Raw genomic sequence first — 19041 nt, forward strand, 5'->3', positions numbered from 1 at the left:
GAGAACGTCACACACCCTTGTGATGCCTCCTTTATTTAAATTAGGTCCATGAGCAGGTTTGGGTGCTGAGCACAATTGTGCTGAGCTCTATGCTAACTACTCCCAGTCAGCAGTGGGATATGAAGATCAGCTCATACATGTCCAGATCATGAACAGCACCTGCAGACATGAACGAATAGAGTAAATACTCATTAATAACCAGCGGTTTAAAATTTGCCAGTGATAAGCTGCCAATTATTTCTGAGAACTTGCAGTAATGGCTGCACCATTGTTCAATCTTATCTGTGAGTTTTCACAATATAGATCGAATTAGTTGACAAAAGGCAAATTATATTTGTATCCCAAAGGCATTGTGAGTTAGCTGCCTAATCCGGGGGTTCCACGAATTGGAAGGCATGCTAATTTTATCTTTAGCTTCATAGCAATATCTAAACTCCTCAAATGGATTAATATCTCATCATAATCCCAGATCTCTATGATTCTCTGTATTACCAACTTACTAATAGCAATTATTGCAATCATTATGAGCTACACTGACCACCTCCAGGCGCGTATCCATTGTCTCTCGAGATAAGGAGGCCCAAAAGAAATGAGCTAACAAAATGAACCTGGAAATTTCATCACACAAATCCTCAATGGCCTTGTTTTAAATTCTTCTCCTGGTACTTTAACCAGGCACAAACCCATTCATCCAAAATTAAACTATTAAAATAAGCTGCACTATCCTTTTAAAGATATTTTAATTAATTTTAACCTGGTGCCATACAGACAAAAAGGTACCACATTCAGTTCCCAGTTCCTACTGAAGTGGGGCACTACAATTAATTTGAGTGCCCCGGGCTAGGGAGGGGAAAACAGTCAATATTCCTGATTTTCATTCACGTCCAATTTCCCTAACTGAAAAGTGCAAGCGTGTAGATGTCAGTTGAGGACTGGTTGAGATTTAACAGTTTTCAAGCAATTTTGTCTTTTTGCCTTGTTATGAAGAAGCTGCCATTTTGACAGCTCCACCTACAAATATGTCCATGCACTGAGAGTTTTTGAAATGCTTGTGCCCTGATCCAGCTGGAGGTATTCTGTGAGGTGCTGACCATGCAACAGTCCGGCTATGTTATGTTGATAGATTATCTACAGAACAACTACAGGGAGCAGCAGTACCAATTTGTTGGGCAGGTCTTTTCTTCATACTCAGGCACAGAAGAGGTTCATGAGCCAGGTAAGTTCAAAACTGTTGAATTTTTCGAACAATGTAGCAGTTGGAAGTGCTGTGCTCTTTCTAAATCTCTAAATACCACTGTGATGGTAGATGCCTTACATAAGATAAAGAAAGAACTTGCATTCGTATAGCACCTTTCATGACCTCAGGTAGTCCAAAAACACTTTACAGCTAATGAAGAACTTTAAAGTGTAGTCACTGTTGTCATGTAGGAATCAGGAATCAGCGATGAAACTGCAGCTTGTTTGAACAACAGTGTTAATCTTCAGGTGTTAACTATAATCATGACTGCACTGTAGGTTAGGCTAAGTAAAACTTGTGCAGTAGTTAACTTCTGTCAACTTTGATGAAAGAAAAGAAAGCACTTGCATTTATGAAGCACCGTTCATGACCTCATAATGTGCCAAAGTGCTTACAGCCAATGGAGTACTTTTGAGGTGTAGTCACTGTTGTAATGTAGGAAATGCGGCCACGGATTTTGCGCACAAACAGCAATGTGATTATGAAAAGATAATCTGTTTTTATGATGCTGGTTCAGGGATAAATGTTGGCCAGAACACTAGGGAGAACTCCCCTGCTCTTCGCTGGTTGGAGTCGTACCTAGCACAAAGGAAGATGGTTGTGGTTGTTGGAAACCAATCATTTCAGCTGCAGGACATCACTACAGGAGTTGCTCAGGGTAGTGTCCTAGCACAACCATCTTCAGCTGCTTCATCAATAACCTTCCTTCAATCATAAGATCAAATGTGAGGATGTTTGATGATGATTGCACAATGTTCAGCACCATTCGCGACTCCTCAGATACTGAAGCAGTCCATGTAGAAATGCAGCAAGACCTGGACAATATCCAGGCTTGGGCTGATAAGTGGCAAATAACATTCGTGCCACACAAGTGCCAGGCAATGACCATCTCCAACAAGAGAAAATCTAATCATCTCACCTTGACATTCACTGGCTTTACGATCACTGAATCCCCCACTATCAACATCCTGGGGTTTGCTGTTGTCCAGAAACTGAACTGGAGTAGCCATGTGGATGCCGTGACTGCAGGGGCGGGTCAGAGGCTAGGAATCCTGTGGTGAGCAACTCACTTCCTGACTCCCCAAAGCCTGTCCACCATCTACAAAACACAAGTCAGGAGTGTGATGGAATGTTCTGCACTTGCCTGGATGGGTGCAGATCCAACAACACTCAAGAAGCTCAACACCATCCAGGATAAAGCAGCCTGCTTGATTGGCACCCCATCCACCACCTTCAACATTCACTCCCTCCACCACCGACGCACAGTGGCATCAGTGTGTACCATCTACAAGATGCACTACAGCAATGCACCAAGACTCCTTAGACAGCACCTTCCAAACCTGCAACCTCTACCACCTAGAAGGACAAGGGCAGCAGATGTATGAGAACACCATCACCTGCAAGTTCCCCTCCAACCCACACACCATCCTGACTTGGAACTGTATCACTGTTCCTTCACTGTCGCTGAGTCAAAATCCTAGAACTCCCTTCCTAACAGCACTGTGGGTGTACTTACCCCACCTAGACTGCAGCGGTTCAAGACGGCGGCTCACCACCAACCCTGACACACTGCCCACAACTGCATCTGAATGAGTTGGCCTTGTCTGCATTGTGAGGTCAGCTCCTTTGCATAATTTGGTGTTCCCCAGAATTAAGCACATGTGGGAAAGGGTCTGGGACTGGAACAACTGGGCTAATAGCACCGTTATCCCTCAGTCTTCACCAAAGTGCAAGTATACAGGAGAGTCAGTTCAAACTTGATTTGCTCAAGCCTAATAAATCTGAATGGCAAGCACAGAACCTACAGCATAAGGCTTCAAGGACGGTACGTTTGGTATCTGAAAAATACAGAAATTCCAAAATTGCTGTGTAATATTTTGAGCATATGTTAAGTATGATTTCATTTAAAAAAAAGATTTAAAACTTGTCTATTGTTTGGACCTTAGTGAAGATTAAGATATAACATTTACTGTTTACCTGATAGAAGGAAGGCAGAATGGCTCTCTAGTATTAGATGATCTTGTTTTCCTTCAACTTGGAGTTTGTGTGTTGGTTAGACTCGGCCCTCCTCTACCATTCCCTTAAGCTTGTTTCAATTTTTTATCCCTCCCGATAACTCTGTTATATATATGAATTCTATTCTAATCTATGTCAATCTGCTACTCTTGTCAATTGTTGTAATTTATTTTGGCTTTATTCCCAGTCTGTCTTTTCTGTATCTTAATACTCTCTCCTGGTTTTGTCCTAGTCTGCCCCATCTGTCTGAACTTTCCTGCCCCTCTCTGTAATTCACTCTGCCCCTGTTATAGCCTGAATTCATGAATAATCTTTTTTTTAAAATGCATTTAACATAATTCAAAAACACTTTCAATGGCATCTGGCACTTTTTCTAGTCTTTAAGCGCCCTCTTGTGTTGAGAAATGAAATTAATGTCAGAAAATCTGCACTTGAAATGATTCTCAAATATTACTGTGAGCTGTTGGTACTTAATGGTAGTAATTTGAGCCTTTCAGAAGCATGTTAAATTTTCTAACTTGCTGCAGAAAATCGTCAAACTTGGCTCAATGGTAGCATTACTAGGCTCACTGAGTCACAAGGTTGTGGATTCAAGTTCCACTTCAGAAACTTGAGCGTATAATGAAGGCTGACGTTTCAATGCAGTACTGAGGAAATGCTGCACTGTTGGAGGCTGCATCTTTCAAATAAGGCATTAAATCCAGGTGCTGTGTGCCCTCTCGAGTGGATATAAAAGATCTCATGGTGCTATATTGAAGAGAGGTGTTCTTGCTAATATTTATCCCTCAACCAATCTCACTAAAACAGATTATCTGGTCACCTGTTTGTGGGAGCTTGCTGTGCATAAATTGACTGCCAAGTTTCCTACATTAGAACAATGACTACACTTCAAAAACACTTCATTGGCTGTAAAGCACGTTTAAAGCACTGAAACCCTGAGGTTGTGAAAGACGTTATAGAAATCCAAGTTTCTTTTTAAAGATTTTACACAGAAAGCAATCACTTATTACTTCATCTCTATTTTTCCAAACATCTCCCCTCCATTCCTGAAAGTGCTGATGTTTACTGAGGTATAGTTCCACAGATACCCCAGTAATCCTCTGGCACCTCAGCCCTGTAGTTGTTCATCATAAAAGCAAAATACTGTGGAAGCTGGAAATCTGGAATAAAAACAGAAAGTGCTGGAAATACTCAGCAGATCTGGCAGCATCTATGGAGAGAGAAAAAGTTGACATTTCAGGTCTGTGACCTTTCACCAGAACTGGCAAAGTTTAGAAATGTAATAGGCTTTGAGCAAGTGAAAAGGGGGTGGAGGGAAGAACAAAAGGGATAGGGCAGAGGGCCGGAGAGATTAAATGGCAAAGATGTCATGGAACAAAGGCAAATGGAGTGCTAATAGTTGTAGTACAAGACAAAGCATTAATCCAGAGACAGTGTTAATGGCAGAATAATACAGTCCAGAAGGCTGTAGAGTGCCTAATTGGAAGATTAGGTGCTGTTCCTTGAGCTTGCATTGAACTTCACTAGAATACTGCAGCAGGCCAAGGACAAAAATGCGGGTGTGAGAGCAGGGTGGTGAATTAAAATGGCAAGCAACCGTAAGCTCGGGGCCATGCTTGCGGACTGAGTAGAGGTGTATTTAGTCTCCTCAATGTAGAGGATATTGCATTGTGAGCAGCGAATAGAGTATACTAAATTGAAAGAAGTACAAGTAAATGGCTGCTTCAGCTGGAAGGAGTGTTTGGGGCCCTGGATGGTGAGGAGAGGGGAAATAGGGCGGCACAGTGGCGCAGTGGTTAGCACCGCAGCCTCATAGCTCCAGGGACCCGGGTTCGATTCCGGGTACTGCCTGTGTGGAGTTTGCAAGTTCTCCCTGTGTCTGCGTGGGTTTTCTCCGGGTGCTCCGGTTTCCTCCCACAAGCCAAAAGACTTGCAGGTTGATAGGTAAATTGGCCATTATAAATTGTCACTAGTATAGGTAGGTGGTAGGGAAATATAGGGACAGGTGGGGATGTTTGGTAGGAATATGGGATTAGTGTAGGATTAGTATAAATGGGTGGTTGATGTTCGGCACAGACTCGGTGGGCCGAAGGGCCTGTTTCAGTGCTGTATCTCTAATCTAAAAAAAAAGGGCAGGTATTACACCTCCAGCAATGGCATAGTTTATCATATGTGAGCCACGGCAGTGAGTGTTGGCAAGCTGTTCGACTACAAAAGGCATCAGTGCCAAGTCTCATCTCGCTTTCAACCAATATTAATGCACATGCAGCAGGTAGTGGAGAGAAATGGAAAATGGAAAAAAACACGAATAGGGAGAGATCTTTTGTCTATACAACAACTTCCATTCATATAGCACCTTTATTTAGTAAAACTTCCCAAGGTGCTTCGCAGGAGTGTCATCAGAGAAAACTTGGCACCTAACAATGTAAAGCAATATTTGGACAGGTGGCCAAAAGTTTGGTCAAAGAGGTAGGTTTTAAGGAGCATCGTAAAGGAGTATAGAGAGGTGGAGAGGTTTAGGGAGGAAATTCTAGAGCTTAGGGCTGAAGGCACGACCACCAGTGGTGGAGCTAAGAAAATCTGGAATCCGCAAGAGTCCAGAATTGGAGAAGTGCAGAGATCTTGGAGAGATATAGGATGGAGGATGTTACAGAGATAGGGAGAGGAGCTGCCATTGATTGACCTGTTTGAAAACAAGGATATGAATTTTAAAATTGAGGGGTTGCCAGACCGGGAGTCAATGTATATCAGCAAGCACAGGGTGATGAATGAGTGCAACTTGTTGTAAGTTAGGATACCGGCAGTAGAGTTTTGGATGAGCTCAATTTTATGGATGGAGGCATGTGGGAAGCCATCCAGGAGAGCAACAACAACAACTTATATTTACACAGCACCTTTAACATAAAACATCCGAAAGTGTTTCACAGGAGTATTATAAAACAAAATATGACACAGAGCCACATGAGATATTAAGTCAGATGACCAAAAGCTTAGTCAAAAAGGTAGGTTTTAAACAGTGTCCGAAAGGAGGAAAGCAAGGTAGAGAAGTGAAGAGGTGTAAGAAGGGTATTCCAGAGCTTAGGGCCCAGGTAACTGATGGTGCAGCCAATAACAGTGGAGTGATTAAAATCAGGGATGCTCAGGAGGCCAGAATTAGAGGAGCACAGATATCTCGGAGGGTTGTGGGGCTGGAGGAGATTAGAGATAGGGTGGAACAAGGCCATGGAGGGATTTGAAAACAAGAATGTGAATTTTAAAATCAAATATTGCTGGACCAGGGGCCATTGTAAGTTAGCGAGCACAGTGGTGATAGGTGAACGGGACTAGATGCGAGTTAAGACGCAGGCAGCAGAGTTTTGGATGGCCTCAAATTTATAGAGGGTAGAATATGGGAGATCAGCCAGGAGTGCGTTGGAATAGTCAAGTCTATAGGTAACAAAGGCATGAATGAGGGTTTCAGCAGCAGATGAGCAGAGACAGCAGTAAAGTCAGGCGATGTTATGGAGGTGGAAATAGGCAATCTTAGTAATGGAGCGCATCTCAGGGTCAAATGTGGCACCAAGGTTGCAAACAGACTGGATTTATCTCAGACTGTTGCCAGGGAGAGCATTGGAATAGTGGAGTCTGGAGGTAACAAAGGCATTGAGGAGACAAAAGCAGCAGATGGGCTGAGGCAGGAGCATAGGTGGGTTATGCTACAGAGGCGAAAATTAGGCAGTCTTGGTGATGGTGAAGATATGGGTTTTGAAGCTCATCTCGGGGTCAAATAGGATGCTGAGGTTGTGAACAGTCTCGTTCAGCCTCAAACAGTGGCTAGGGAGGGGGATGGAGTCAATGGCTAGGTACAGAGTTTGTGGCAAGGGCAGATGACAATGGCTTCAGCCTCCCCAATATTTAATTGGAGGAAAAGTTTGCTCATCCAATATTGGATGTTGACCTAACAGTCTGACAATTTGGGGACAGTGGCGGGTTTGAGAGAGGTAATGGTGAGGTGGAGCTGGGTGTCATCAGCATACCTGTGGAACCTGACATTGTGATTTCGGATGATGGCGCCAAGAGGCAGGGGGCTGAGGGTAGGTCCTTGGGGGATCTCAGAGGTAGTGGTATGGGAGTGGGAAGAGAAGCCATTGCAGGTGATTTTCTAGTTATGACTGGATAGATTGAATGGAACCAGGCAAGGGCAGTCCCACACAGTCTGGGTACTAAGGTAGCACGGAGACAGGATAATCTGGCGGGAAGGATCGCACCCTGTTTACAGAGCCTCCCTGCTTTTGTAAGCAGGCCCGAAATCCTCTCTGGCCAGATTTTCTCCTCTGCACTCCATCCCAGCAATACTTAGTGCCTAGTTGTTAATGATGCAAATTTTGATGCCATAATGATTCAGCAGAAGCTGCTGTTCTGATAAGGGAGGGGTGTAATTGAGAAATATGGTTGGGCAGAGTGAAGAGAGCTGTACTCAGCTTATTTTGATACTTTACCTGACTTGATGCTGACACTGAGTGGAAGCAATTACCTTGCTCGTCTTGATGACTGCACAGCAATCTTTGGTTGAACTACGTTTAGTTCAATGTACTTGACATAACTCTGTACCATATCTTCTAAGTTTGCAGTTCAGAACCGGAAAATCTCCAAGCCGACCCAAGGAATGACACCTCTTTGCTTGTTCTCTGGCAAAGACCAAGAATGGTTTATAGTGCTGTCCTTGAGAGATACGCCGTTTTCCATCAGCAGTTGGATGGAGAAGACCAGACCAGACACCAGTTCCTGACGGATGGAGATCAGGACATGGTAACGTATAGCTCAAGATGTTAGATGTCACAATAAAAATAAGTTTTATGGTCTCAGATCAACAGCCAATAAAAAGAGTGATTCAATATGAAATCAAGCTGAAATATAATTCTCGAGCCCTCTCAATCTAACCCAATGCTTACCTCTCTTGTTTTAGGGTGCCATTCTCAGCAATTTATTGCCAAACACCAGTTATGTTGTTCAAGTGGTTGCTATATGTTCTGATGGTCTGTACGGGAAGTACAGTGACCAACTGATTGTGGACATGCCTATGGAATTTGAAGACCCAGGTAAACATGAATCCTAATCTTCAGTCTTTCACCCCATTGCTTGGGTTTCCTGTGGTGCTGTGCTCGGTCAAAATCAACTTAAAATAAGTCTATGGGACTCTGAAATCAGTGCAATCCTGATTAAGGGGAATTAATCTGTCTTTCAAAATTATGAAACCTATGTTTATTTCAAATTTGTTTCTGTAATTTAAATGATTAGGTTGATACTAATGCAAAGACTGCCAGTCTCTGGATTGTGCTGAGTTTCACAAAAAACATTGGAATTGAAATGCCAATTGAATGTTGTATTTTATTAATGGTGGTGGGATTCCCTTGCTTGTTGTAGCTGATGTAACTGTGCTTATGGCATTTTTCTTTTGTTAGCTATGTGAGCAATATGGCTGATGTCTGATGATTATACGCATGCTCTCTCAATCAGATATTATAGTGCGTGGGCTAACTTTTGGCCAAATCTGCTCTGTCTCCCTTTGCTTTCTGTTGGTTGCCTGCCTGGGATTTAAAGGTAGAATTTGTAGAGAAAGAATTGAATTTTTTCTGATCACCCTGCATTCAAAATGGTTGTAGCAAATGTATTTGTGAATATGATGCTTCCAAAAAGCTTTATTACTCAGTGTGAGGTAGTGATTCAGTCTTTGCATGATGATTTTCAACCCCATATCTGTGCCATCACCAAGACTGCCTATTTCCCACTCCTCTCCTGCCTCAGCTCATCTGCTGCTGAAACTCTCAGCCATGTCATTGTTACCTCTAAACTTGATTATTCCAATACACTCCTTGCCAGCCTCCCACATTCATCCATAAACTTGAGGTCATCAAAAACTCTGCTGTCCAGGTCCTAACTCCCACCGTGTTCCGTTCACCCAGTTAAGCACTACCTGCACTTTATGGTTTTCATCGTTGTTTTCAAATCCCACCATAGCATCGCCTCTGCATATCTCTATAATCTCCTCTCGCCCCACAGCCCTCCGAGATATCTACTCTGCTCTAATTCTGGCCTTTTGGGCATCCCTGATTTGAATTGGTGGCTGTACTTTCAGCTGCCTGGGCTCTAAGCTCTGGAATTCCCTCCCTAAACCTCTTTGGCTTTCTACCTCTCTTTCCTCCTTTAAGACACTCCTAAAAACAGATTTCTTTGACCAAGCTTTTGGTCATTTGACCTAATATCTACTTATTCAGTGTCAAATTTTGCTTTATAATGCTCCTGTGAAGCATCTCGGGATGTTTTACTCCATTAAAGGCACTATATAAGGAAGCAAGCTATGATAGTTGTAAATGTAATCAGATAATTCTAAGATTTAGGAACGTTAGGAGAGAATGAAGAGAACCAAGCCCAGTCAGAATTACAGCAGCCAGAAGGAATCCTATTTCCCTTCTCCTCTGTTTCATTGTGAGCTTGATGCCTTTGTTATACTTATCTATAGTTGTGAGTGAAGCAATAACATTGTCTCAATCCCACTGGCCGGTTGTACTGACACTGGCATTTCCCAATTGCTAAGTCTAAAGCACCACTCAACACATGCAGTCACATCAGTACTATTCCATACAGTCTATAATAAATGCAGAAATCTTATTTGTATCCTATCTCCATTGTTGCAAATTGGAACTGTTAAAATGGCTTATTTATACAGATAGGAGTGAGCAGCACTTTTTCTACTTCAGTTTTAACCCGAATCACAGTAACTATTATTTATAGATTAGCTGAAAGGAATTACATTTTTACAATTCTCAAATGTAATACATGTCAAAAGAACTAGCTAGCCTGCACTGATTGGCCACCATCAGTTGAGAACCTCTAACTGCTGCGTCTAACATCTACCAATAAGTAAAGAAAATAATTAAGAGGAGATAAACTGCTCCCAGTTCTGATGTGAATTCCTTTAAGCTAGTTCTACTTTTTATAAATGATAGATGTGAAGGATTGAGAACTAACTGATTCAATGCCAAAGAAGACCCTAAAATGGAAAATTTGCAAAAATCTGGAGCAGGGTAATATCAGGTAGATGTTTTCAGTAATTAAGGACCCAAAATTCAGGCTTGTGCTAATAAATGGCAAGAAACATTCACACCACACAAGTGCCAGGCAATGGCCATCTCCAACAAGAGAGAATCAAACCATCTCCCTTGACATTCAACGACATTACCATTGCTGAATCCCCCACGATCAACATCCTGGGGGTTACCATTGACCAGAAACTGAACCAGAGCAGCCACATAAATACTGTGACTACAAGAGCAAGTCAGAGGCTGGGAATTCTGTGGCGAGTAACCCAAAGCCTGCCTACCATCTATAAGGCACAAGTCCAGGAGTGTGATAGAATACTCTCCACTTGCCTGGATAAGTGCAGCTTCAACAACACTCGGGAAGCTCAACACCATCCAGGACAAAGGAGCCTTCTTGATCAGCACCATATCCACCACCTTAAACATTCATTCCCTCCACCACCGATGCACAGTGTGGCAGCAGTGTGTACCATAAACAAGATGCACTGTAGCAACGCACCATGCTTCCTTCGACAGCACCTTCCAAACCCATGACTTCTGCCACCTAGAAGGTCAAGGGGAGCAGACGCATGGGAACACCACCATCTGCAAGTTCCCCTCCAAACCACACACCATCTTGACTTGGAAATATATCACTGTTCCTTCACTGTTGCTGGATCAAAATCCTGGCACTCCCTTCCTAGCAGCACTGTGGGTGTAGATGCACCTGATGGACTGCAGTGGTTCAAGAAGGCAGCTCATCACCATCTTCTGAAGGGCAATTAGGGGTGGGCAACAAATATTGACCTTGCCAGCTATGCCCACATCCCATAAAACAAATAATTTTAAAAAAATTGGTTGATTACTTCCCTGAAGCTTTATTGATTAATTGTGAAATGTAATTATGGTTTAAATAATAAAACATATGCACTCACTAAAATCCAATTATTTAGACTCTGGTCCCTCCTTCCACTCATCATCTGAGCCCAGAAGGATAAGCTTGTGTAAATTTGATTAAGACAACCAATTCGTACAAAGTTTTCATTTCTATTCTTGTATATTGATTGATCTCATGTGGTTCACGTTACATAGTTAATTACAGTAGCAATCGATAAATGCACAGCAAATAAAATTTACAGTTCAATTGTCTGTTATTGTTTAACAATTCTTTTAGTTATTTGTCCTTTCTTTTGATCAATAAGTAGCATACCTATAAACTCCTGAGAATGTGTGTCTAGCGTATTGAATGCTGTATATCATTTTCATTTACTGAACCTCACTCAGGCTCAGGTATTTTCCTTTCTAAACATCTGTATATTCTGGAAGATTTGACATCAGATATGTTACTTACCTTTGCATTGATTCATGTCGAGTAGTGGTACATTTTTTTGAGCCTTCAACTCAACAATAAAAAGTTTAACCGGATTGTGTTTGGGAACTTGCATTTTAAAACACATTAAATATAACTCCATTGGAAATAAACAAAATTTGCTGTTCTAAATTAACTAAACTGCAAGTATTTTTATATAACAATGTAACAGTTATTTCAAATATACATAAAAATAATTTGTTATGCAGGTTAGTGATTCCTTGGACTATGACTAGCATCTGAATGAGCAAGAAAAAAACAAACTGAGCTGGCTATTTGTCCAATATTAGTGAAAGACAGCACAGCATAAAGGATCAGGATCTGTTCAGGAAAGCTGCTGCAGAAACATGCTATGATAGCCATCTCGATTGATTTTTCACAGCCATTTTTGTAGAACTAAGCAGATCACTAGCCATAGCCATGGTTAATGATATTGGGATAGTGGTTATTCAATGGAGCCAATTTTGTGAATGTTTTTTGTCTTATTCACAACACTCAAAACAAATTGAATGAAGCTTAGAGAATTTCTGTGTGTGATGCATTTTTGCTACATTTTTTCATTTTTTTGCCCACATTTCAGCATATGCTGCTCCTCGTGTTTGTCACTTTTCTACTCTTTTACTCCATACGATGTGTACATTTAATGCCATCCACATTTTCACTTCTTATACTCGTGGTTATTCAAAAATATAAGCAAGTCTATATTGTAAAGATATATAGTACTAAAGTAATGTGATGGAATTTTTATATTTTGAGTTTTAATTTGTATGTCAGAGATTAGATTTATATATTTAGCCAAATATAAGAGTTCAACTGAGCCTACAACTTTTTACAGAACAATAGAGTCACTCAGTTACACCCAATTGTTTAAATGGGTGATCGAAGGACTCAAGTCAACTCTCTTGAAATGGGAGGAGTGCCTCCATATTTCATTCCAAGTGTGTGCAAAGGTTTGTTACTGGCCCTCACCTCTGCTGCAAGTTCGGAGTTTTTATTTCATAGGGTCATCCTTCCATGTTAAAAGATGCATGTTTAATCTGCTATCATTTATGTATTAATGTATTATTTTCTTGTACATTTGACTCAAACTTATTACAGGATATAATAGAGGTTGACTGTGCAGCAGTGGTGAAAAACACGTTTAATTTGCTGTGTACTACATTCTTTAAAATTGTTGGTGTATTTTGCGTAATTTTTGTGAAGAAAAATATTAGAATTTCAGTTTTGAATCATTGTTTGAGTGTTTCCTTTCTCTCCTATCATATTTTATTTTTATTTGCTTTCATGGCTTGGCACTCCCAGGCTTGCAACAGAAGTTTCTTTCAGTCCATGTGCAAAATCTAGAACCAAACTGATGTAGATCTGTGGTAAAAAGTGAAAACCATTTCAGAGAGGGTGAGCTCTGGGTTACACTGACCAATTGCTCCACACTTCATAGGTGGTGGCAAGTCTCTGCTTAAAACCTATTGTGGGAGAACCTGCTTTAAGCATTTCATCCTGAGTTCGTCTGATAAGAAGCAATGCACTTGGATATCTAAAAGGGCGGCATAGTGGCGCAGTGGTTAGCACCACAGCCTCACAGCTCCAGCGACCCGGGTTCAGTTCTGGGTACTGCCTGTGAGGAGTTTGCAAGTTCTCCCTGTGTCTGCGTGGGTTTCCTCCGGGTGCTCCGGTTTCCTCCCACAGCCAAAGACTTGCAGGTTGATAGGTAAATTGGCCATTATAAATTGCCCCTAGTGTAGGTAGGTGGTAGGGGAATATAGGGACAGGTGAGGATGTGGTAGGAATATGGGATTAATGTAGGATTAGTATAAATGGGTGGTTAATGGTCGGCACAGACTCGGTGGGCCGAAGGGCCTGTTTCAGTGCTGTATCTCTAAATCTAAATCAAGCTGGCTGACACTTTCTGTGCTGAACCATGTATGTTCTTCTATGGTTGCTGAAGGTAAAGGTTCATCAAATACCTGATGTGGAAATTCTTATGCTTCAGATGACCACTGTTGGAGAATATTAACTAGAGGACTGGTGCCAGAGTTTGTTGTTGTACATCCAGGGTTCAGTTTCTATATTGATTAGCTTACAGAAAGGCAAAGAAGTCCTGTTGATTGCTGTGCCTGCAATTGATGGAACCATTGTTTGATTGGGACATCATGAGTATCTATGCTGCGATCAGGAAGATGTTGCAATGCCCTCCCATACTTTAATAAGTAGTGCAGCTCATCTCCCATTCAGGAGAACTTCCTGATACTGTGATGCTCCTGGCGAAGGTTCAAATTTGCGAATGTCAGTTCTCTAAGGACTGAATAGTGACAGAGTTCAGTAGAGTTTCCTTGGCATTGAGTTGGTTCCAAAATAACATGCTTGGCATTGGGAAATTAGAACCAGGTTCATACCCTTTGCAGACTCTAATGAAATATCTGAGCCAGGACACTCTACACTTATCCTAGGCACTGTTGATTATTTACTGCCCAACTTTGCTCACTGATGGGACATAGAAAGGTAGATCTGTTCCTGGGGGTCGAGTTTCTTCCCACTTGACTGTAAACAAATCCAAATGAGTTAGAGGGGGCTTAGCTGACCAAACAGTGGGGCGGCACAGTGGCGCAGTGGTTAGCACCGCAGCCTCACAGCTCCAGCGACCTGGGTTCAGTTCTGGGTACTGCCTGTGTGGAGTTTGCAAGTTCTCCCTGTGACCGCGTGGGTTTCCGCCGGGTGCTCTGGTTTTCTCCCACAGCCAAAGACTTGCAGGTTGATAGGTAAATTGGCCATTGTAAATTGTCCCTAGTGTAGGTAGGTGGTAGGGGAATGGTAGGGAATATGGGATTAATGTAGGCTTAGTATAAATGGGTGGTTGTTGGTTGGCACAGACTCGGTAGGCCGAAGGGCCTGTTTCAGTGCTGTATCTCTAAATAAATAAATATACAGCAGGAAGCTTATCTGCACTCTTTAGGCAGCAGGTCAAATTCCATTTGTACTTCCATGTATACATGAGAGGCTAGGTATGTCACTACCAGAGTTGGAGATTCCATGTTTAACAACTGAAACTCTACTTGTATAGATTGCTCAGTAGTTTAGATTGGGAACTCTTGTGCATGGTGATTGGCTGCATGTGTCAGGACTGAAAACAATTAGTATATCACTTCCTCCCCTCGGTGCAAGAGAATTGGAATGAACGGCGGAAGAAATGAGTGCTGTCTCTATATTGAGTATCCAGAATGTTTAATAGATTAACCTTGTAAACTTTGTTCACTGTTCACGGCACAATGGGAAATATATTATATTAAAATAATATTAAGCATAATTTATGCCATTTGAATGACAAGTCACTTCTAATGATTATCTCACATTTGCAGCTGCTGAACAACATTGTATCTATTTGGGATGTGCATGTCTCAGTGTGTGTATTGTGTGTGGTAAACAAAGCTATGTTTTAATTGGATTTTGCTTACCATTGTGAAAAATGCCTGATAAGTTACTGAGAATTGTTTGTAATTGGATAATACTTCACAACCAGTGTTATCTAACTACAGGGAAGTTGGGAATCTCATCACCATTTCTTTTCAGCATTGCAGATGACAAAGCAAAGGTAAGATAATCTGGTTATTGTATTATGATTGTTTTTGTGCTGTTTTCTAAAGTCATTTTTAAAGGAGATTAGTAAAAAAAAAGCATGAATTATTTTTGAAAGGTTCCTGTCATCTGTTAAAGAAATAAGTGGAATGTAATTTGTGGTAAATTATAGCACTTGATTTTGATATGAAGGTTGCTTCAACATGAGACATTGCTGTTTGCATTGTAAATGGTAAAAGCAGCATTCATTTTCAGAAAGCTGTGCACAGTTAATTTCATTCTGTAGGTGGTAGGGGAATACAGTACAGGAGGATTCCCTCAAGATAAGTTAAACTGTGTATCCTGTGTCTAGAATCCCAACATAATCAAGAGAAGCTGTTGGTACCTGGGTTAATATAATTATCTATAGCACTGAGTGTTATGATCAGAACTATTCTGAATGTAGAATTCATGCACAAACTGCCTACAGTCAAAGAATGCTGCATATGGAAGGTGCACATTCAGATATGTGCCATACACATCTGTTGTACATAAATGCTGTGGATCTAAAAAATATAGTTTTACTTAGGAAAAAAAACTCACTCCCTGATCTTAGGCATGATGCCAAAAGGGGCCTCAATACCCCTTGGGGTGGGAGGTGAAAATATCAGTCAAGGTTCCATCTCTGGATCACAATCCAATAAGCCCTACTCTAAATACATGTGTGACATGGGGTTAAGGACAGGATCAGGTTTGGCCGTGACATTCCACACATGAGGAATTAGGGTACAGATGGAACTGGTGTCCAGCACCATTCTGTGCCTCCAGAGAGGGAAGAAAATTGAAAGAGAGGGAAAGGGCAAGTCATCCCACATCTTGCAGCATATTAACCAAACCTTCATGAGGACTGTTTCAAAATGCTTACAAGAAAAAATAACAGGATCTCAATGCTCTTGGATTCCTGTGACAGTATCAATAGATGATAAATTCAAACACAGTCTGAGTCCATCATTACTTCTATAATTTGCAATAAATCATAGAGATTGACATCTCTTCAAATGGGTATAATACATATGTCACTATATTAAAATAATAGCATTGGAAGAATGCTTGGATGCATAATGGCAATTAATAACAAACTGAAAATGAAAATTACTCTCCCTTACACCACAGTAAATAATGATGGAGAGTTTCTTCGACCCAATGCCCCTTTTGTGCTGAAAAAAAGGCTCAGTAGAAAGAAAAAACTACCGCTCACTGACCACCCGTGGCCTGCTCAACTCAGTTTTTGAATGGACCTCAAAAGGGGAGGACAGCGTCCTGCCTAATTAACTCCTCCCTGGTCCCACAAGAATCCTCCCACTTGCTGCTAACTGCTCAGTGCTTCAACATAACACCCCCACCACTGCCGTCCACCCCCACCCCGCCCTCTTTACCCCTCTAATTTCTGACTTCTGGCTTGGAACGGCACAGCTGCTGATGGAATATTCCGCTATTCCATCCACCCTCTCCACCCCACTAAGATCTGAGCTCTGACTTGGATCTACACAGGAGCTGCTGGAATATCACAACCCCCACCCCCAGTTCGATGAGCTGAGCAGTGGCAGCTTGCCGAAATTATGTAGATGAGGCCCCAGTGGTTCAGGTCTCTTGTTGCTACCTGGGCAGGCTGTGCAATCATTCTGCTCACAATGCCCAACCATTGTGCACCTAACTCAAAAAATTAGTCCCATGACCTGTTTCCACTTAAGTTGCCAAAGTCTTCATGAAGTAGTTTCCTGTTGATTGCATCTTTCTCTAGTTTCTCTCCTAACTCCCCTCATGTCCTCTCTGAGCTCATTTTGTCCATGAGACCCACCTCCTGTTCCCTCAACCCTATTCCCACTAAACTGCTGATCACCCAACTTCCCTTCCTAGCTCCCACGTTAACAGGATATTGTTAAGAGTTCTCTCTCCTCAGGTACTGCCCCCCTTCTTCAAATTGCTATCTTCACACCTCTCCTCAAAAAACAATCCTTGACCCCTCAGTCCTCGAAAACTACCACCACATCTGCAACCTTCCTTTCCTCTTCAAAGTCCTTGAATGTGCTGTTGCCTCCCAAATCCGTGCACACTTTTCATGGAACTCGAATTCCTCCAATAAGGTTTCTGTCCCTTGTCACAGTACCAAAATGGCTCTTATCAAAGTCACAAATGACATCTTATGTGACTGTGACAAAGGTAAACTATTGTTCCTCATCCTCCTCAATCTGTCGGGATCCTTTGACACAGTTGATCACACCATCCTGCTCCAATGCCTCTCCACCATCATCCAGCTGGCTGGACTGCACTTGTCTGATTCCATTCTTATCTATCTAATTGTAGCCAGAGAATCACCTGCAATGGCTTCTCTTCCTGCACCCACACTGTTACCTCTAGGGTCTCCCAAGGATCTGTTCTTGGCCCCTCCTATTTCTTATCTACATGCTCCCCCTGGGCAACATCATCCAATTAGGTTTCACCTGTATGCTGATGACACCCAGCTGTACCTCACCAACACCTCTCTTGACCCCTCCACTGTCTCTAAATTGTCAGACTGCTTTTCCACATCCATTGCTGAATGAGCAGAAATTTACTCAAATTGAATATCAGGAAGAATGAAACCATTGGCTTGCATTTTAAGCCTCCACTGCCGAAATAGGCGGCGGGCATAAAGAAATGCAGCCCGCACGCAGGGGGACCGTGTTGCTGAGCTGCTGCGATTTCAAACGGGGCAGCTCATTAGTATGGCCGTGGCGCCCACCCCCCACCTTGATCACATGGAGCGGGTGGGCGAGTTGTCGCCGGCAATGGCATCTGGCACCAATGCGCAGGTGTCGGCGCCATTTTTAAAGGGCAAGTTACTTTAAAGTTTAAAAAAAGAACGGACAAGTCTCCCATGCATTACTCCCCCCCCCCCCCCCAACCCATAAATGGCATATCACAACATTCCTGCCCATTCCCCACCCCCCACCCCACCCCAGAATACCTACCTTGAAAATTTGGCCTTCCCCCCCCCCTCCCACCGCCCCCCAAAGTTCGGTACCTTTGTCCATTACCCCTTCCCATCACCCCCCACCTGACCAATCCGAGGCATTCTAACACTGCTCCCCCACCTCCCGCACGGAGAAAAAACCTCCTTCCCCCCCTCTACGCAGGTGTCACGCCACGTTTCCCTGAATGGGGATTCGAAGGCACGCCATTGTTGGCCACCAGAATAAAGATCGCAACGTGCTGACAGAATCGCTGTGGGCCACATGGCAAGTAGGCATTAACATATGTTAATGTGGGTCCCGTCGCCGAGTGGTGAGGCGGCCGCTACGAGGCCTCACCATCACTGCCAAGATCAGTACAGGGCCTGTCAGGTCAGTGGAGGGCCTCCTCCGTACCGATCTTCATTGCCCCACCCCACCACCATTCCTGGCGGCGGAGGGGCTTTAAAATCCAGCCAATTGTGTTTGATCCCCACAATGAACTCTGCTCCATAGCCATTGGCTCCATTCCCTCTCCCTGGCAACTGTTTGACACTGAACAAGACTGTTTGCAACCTTGACTCATATTTGACCCAGAGATGGGCTTCTGACCACATATCCATGCCATCACTATGACTGCCTATTTACACGTCTAACATTCACTCTGCCTCAGCTCATCTGCTGCTGAAATCCTCATCCATGCCTTTGCTACCTCTAGACATGATTATTACAATGTATTCCTGGCCAGCCTTCCATGTTTTACCCTCCATAAACCTGAGATCATGCAAAACTCTGTCGCTTGTGTCCTAAATTATACCAAGT

At 42.6% G+C, this 19041-nt stretch overlaps 1 protein-coding gene across 1 annotated transcript in view; it reads left to right on the forward strand.

Annotated features, from left to right (window-relative positions):
- The window catches only part of LOC137379686 (receptor-type tyrosine-protein phosphatase zeta-like), a 262813-nt gene that overhangs the window by 156663 nt on the left and 87109 nt on the right, over positions 1-19041 (forward strand). Inside the window, exons 8-10 of the mRNA XM_068050891.1 lie at positions 1066-1216; positions 7857-8041; positions 8199-8331. Of these exons, the coding sequence (XP_067906992.1) occupies positions 1066-1216; positions 7857-8041; positions 8199-8331 (469 nt within the window). The remainder of the gene's footprint in view (positions 1-1065; positions 1217-7856; positions 8042-8198; positions 8332-19041) is intronic.

Source organism: Heterodontus francisci, chromosome 18, assembly GCF_036365525.1.
Source record: "Heterodontus francisci isolate sHetFra1 chromosome 18, sHetFra1.hap1, whole genome shotgun sequence".
Lineage (NCBI taxonomy): Eukaryota > Metazoa > Chordata > Chondrichthyes > Heterodontiformes > Heterodontidae > Heterodontus > Heterodontus francisci.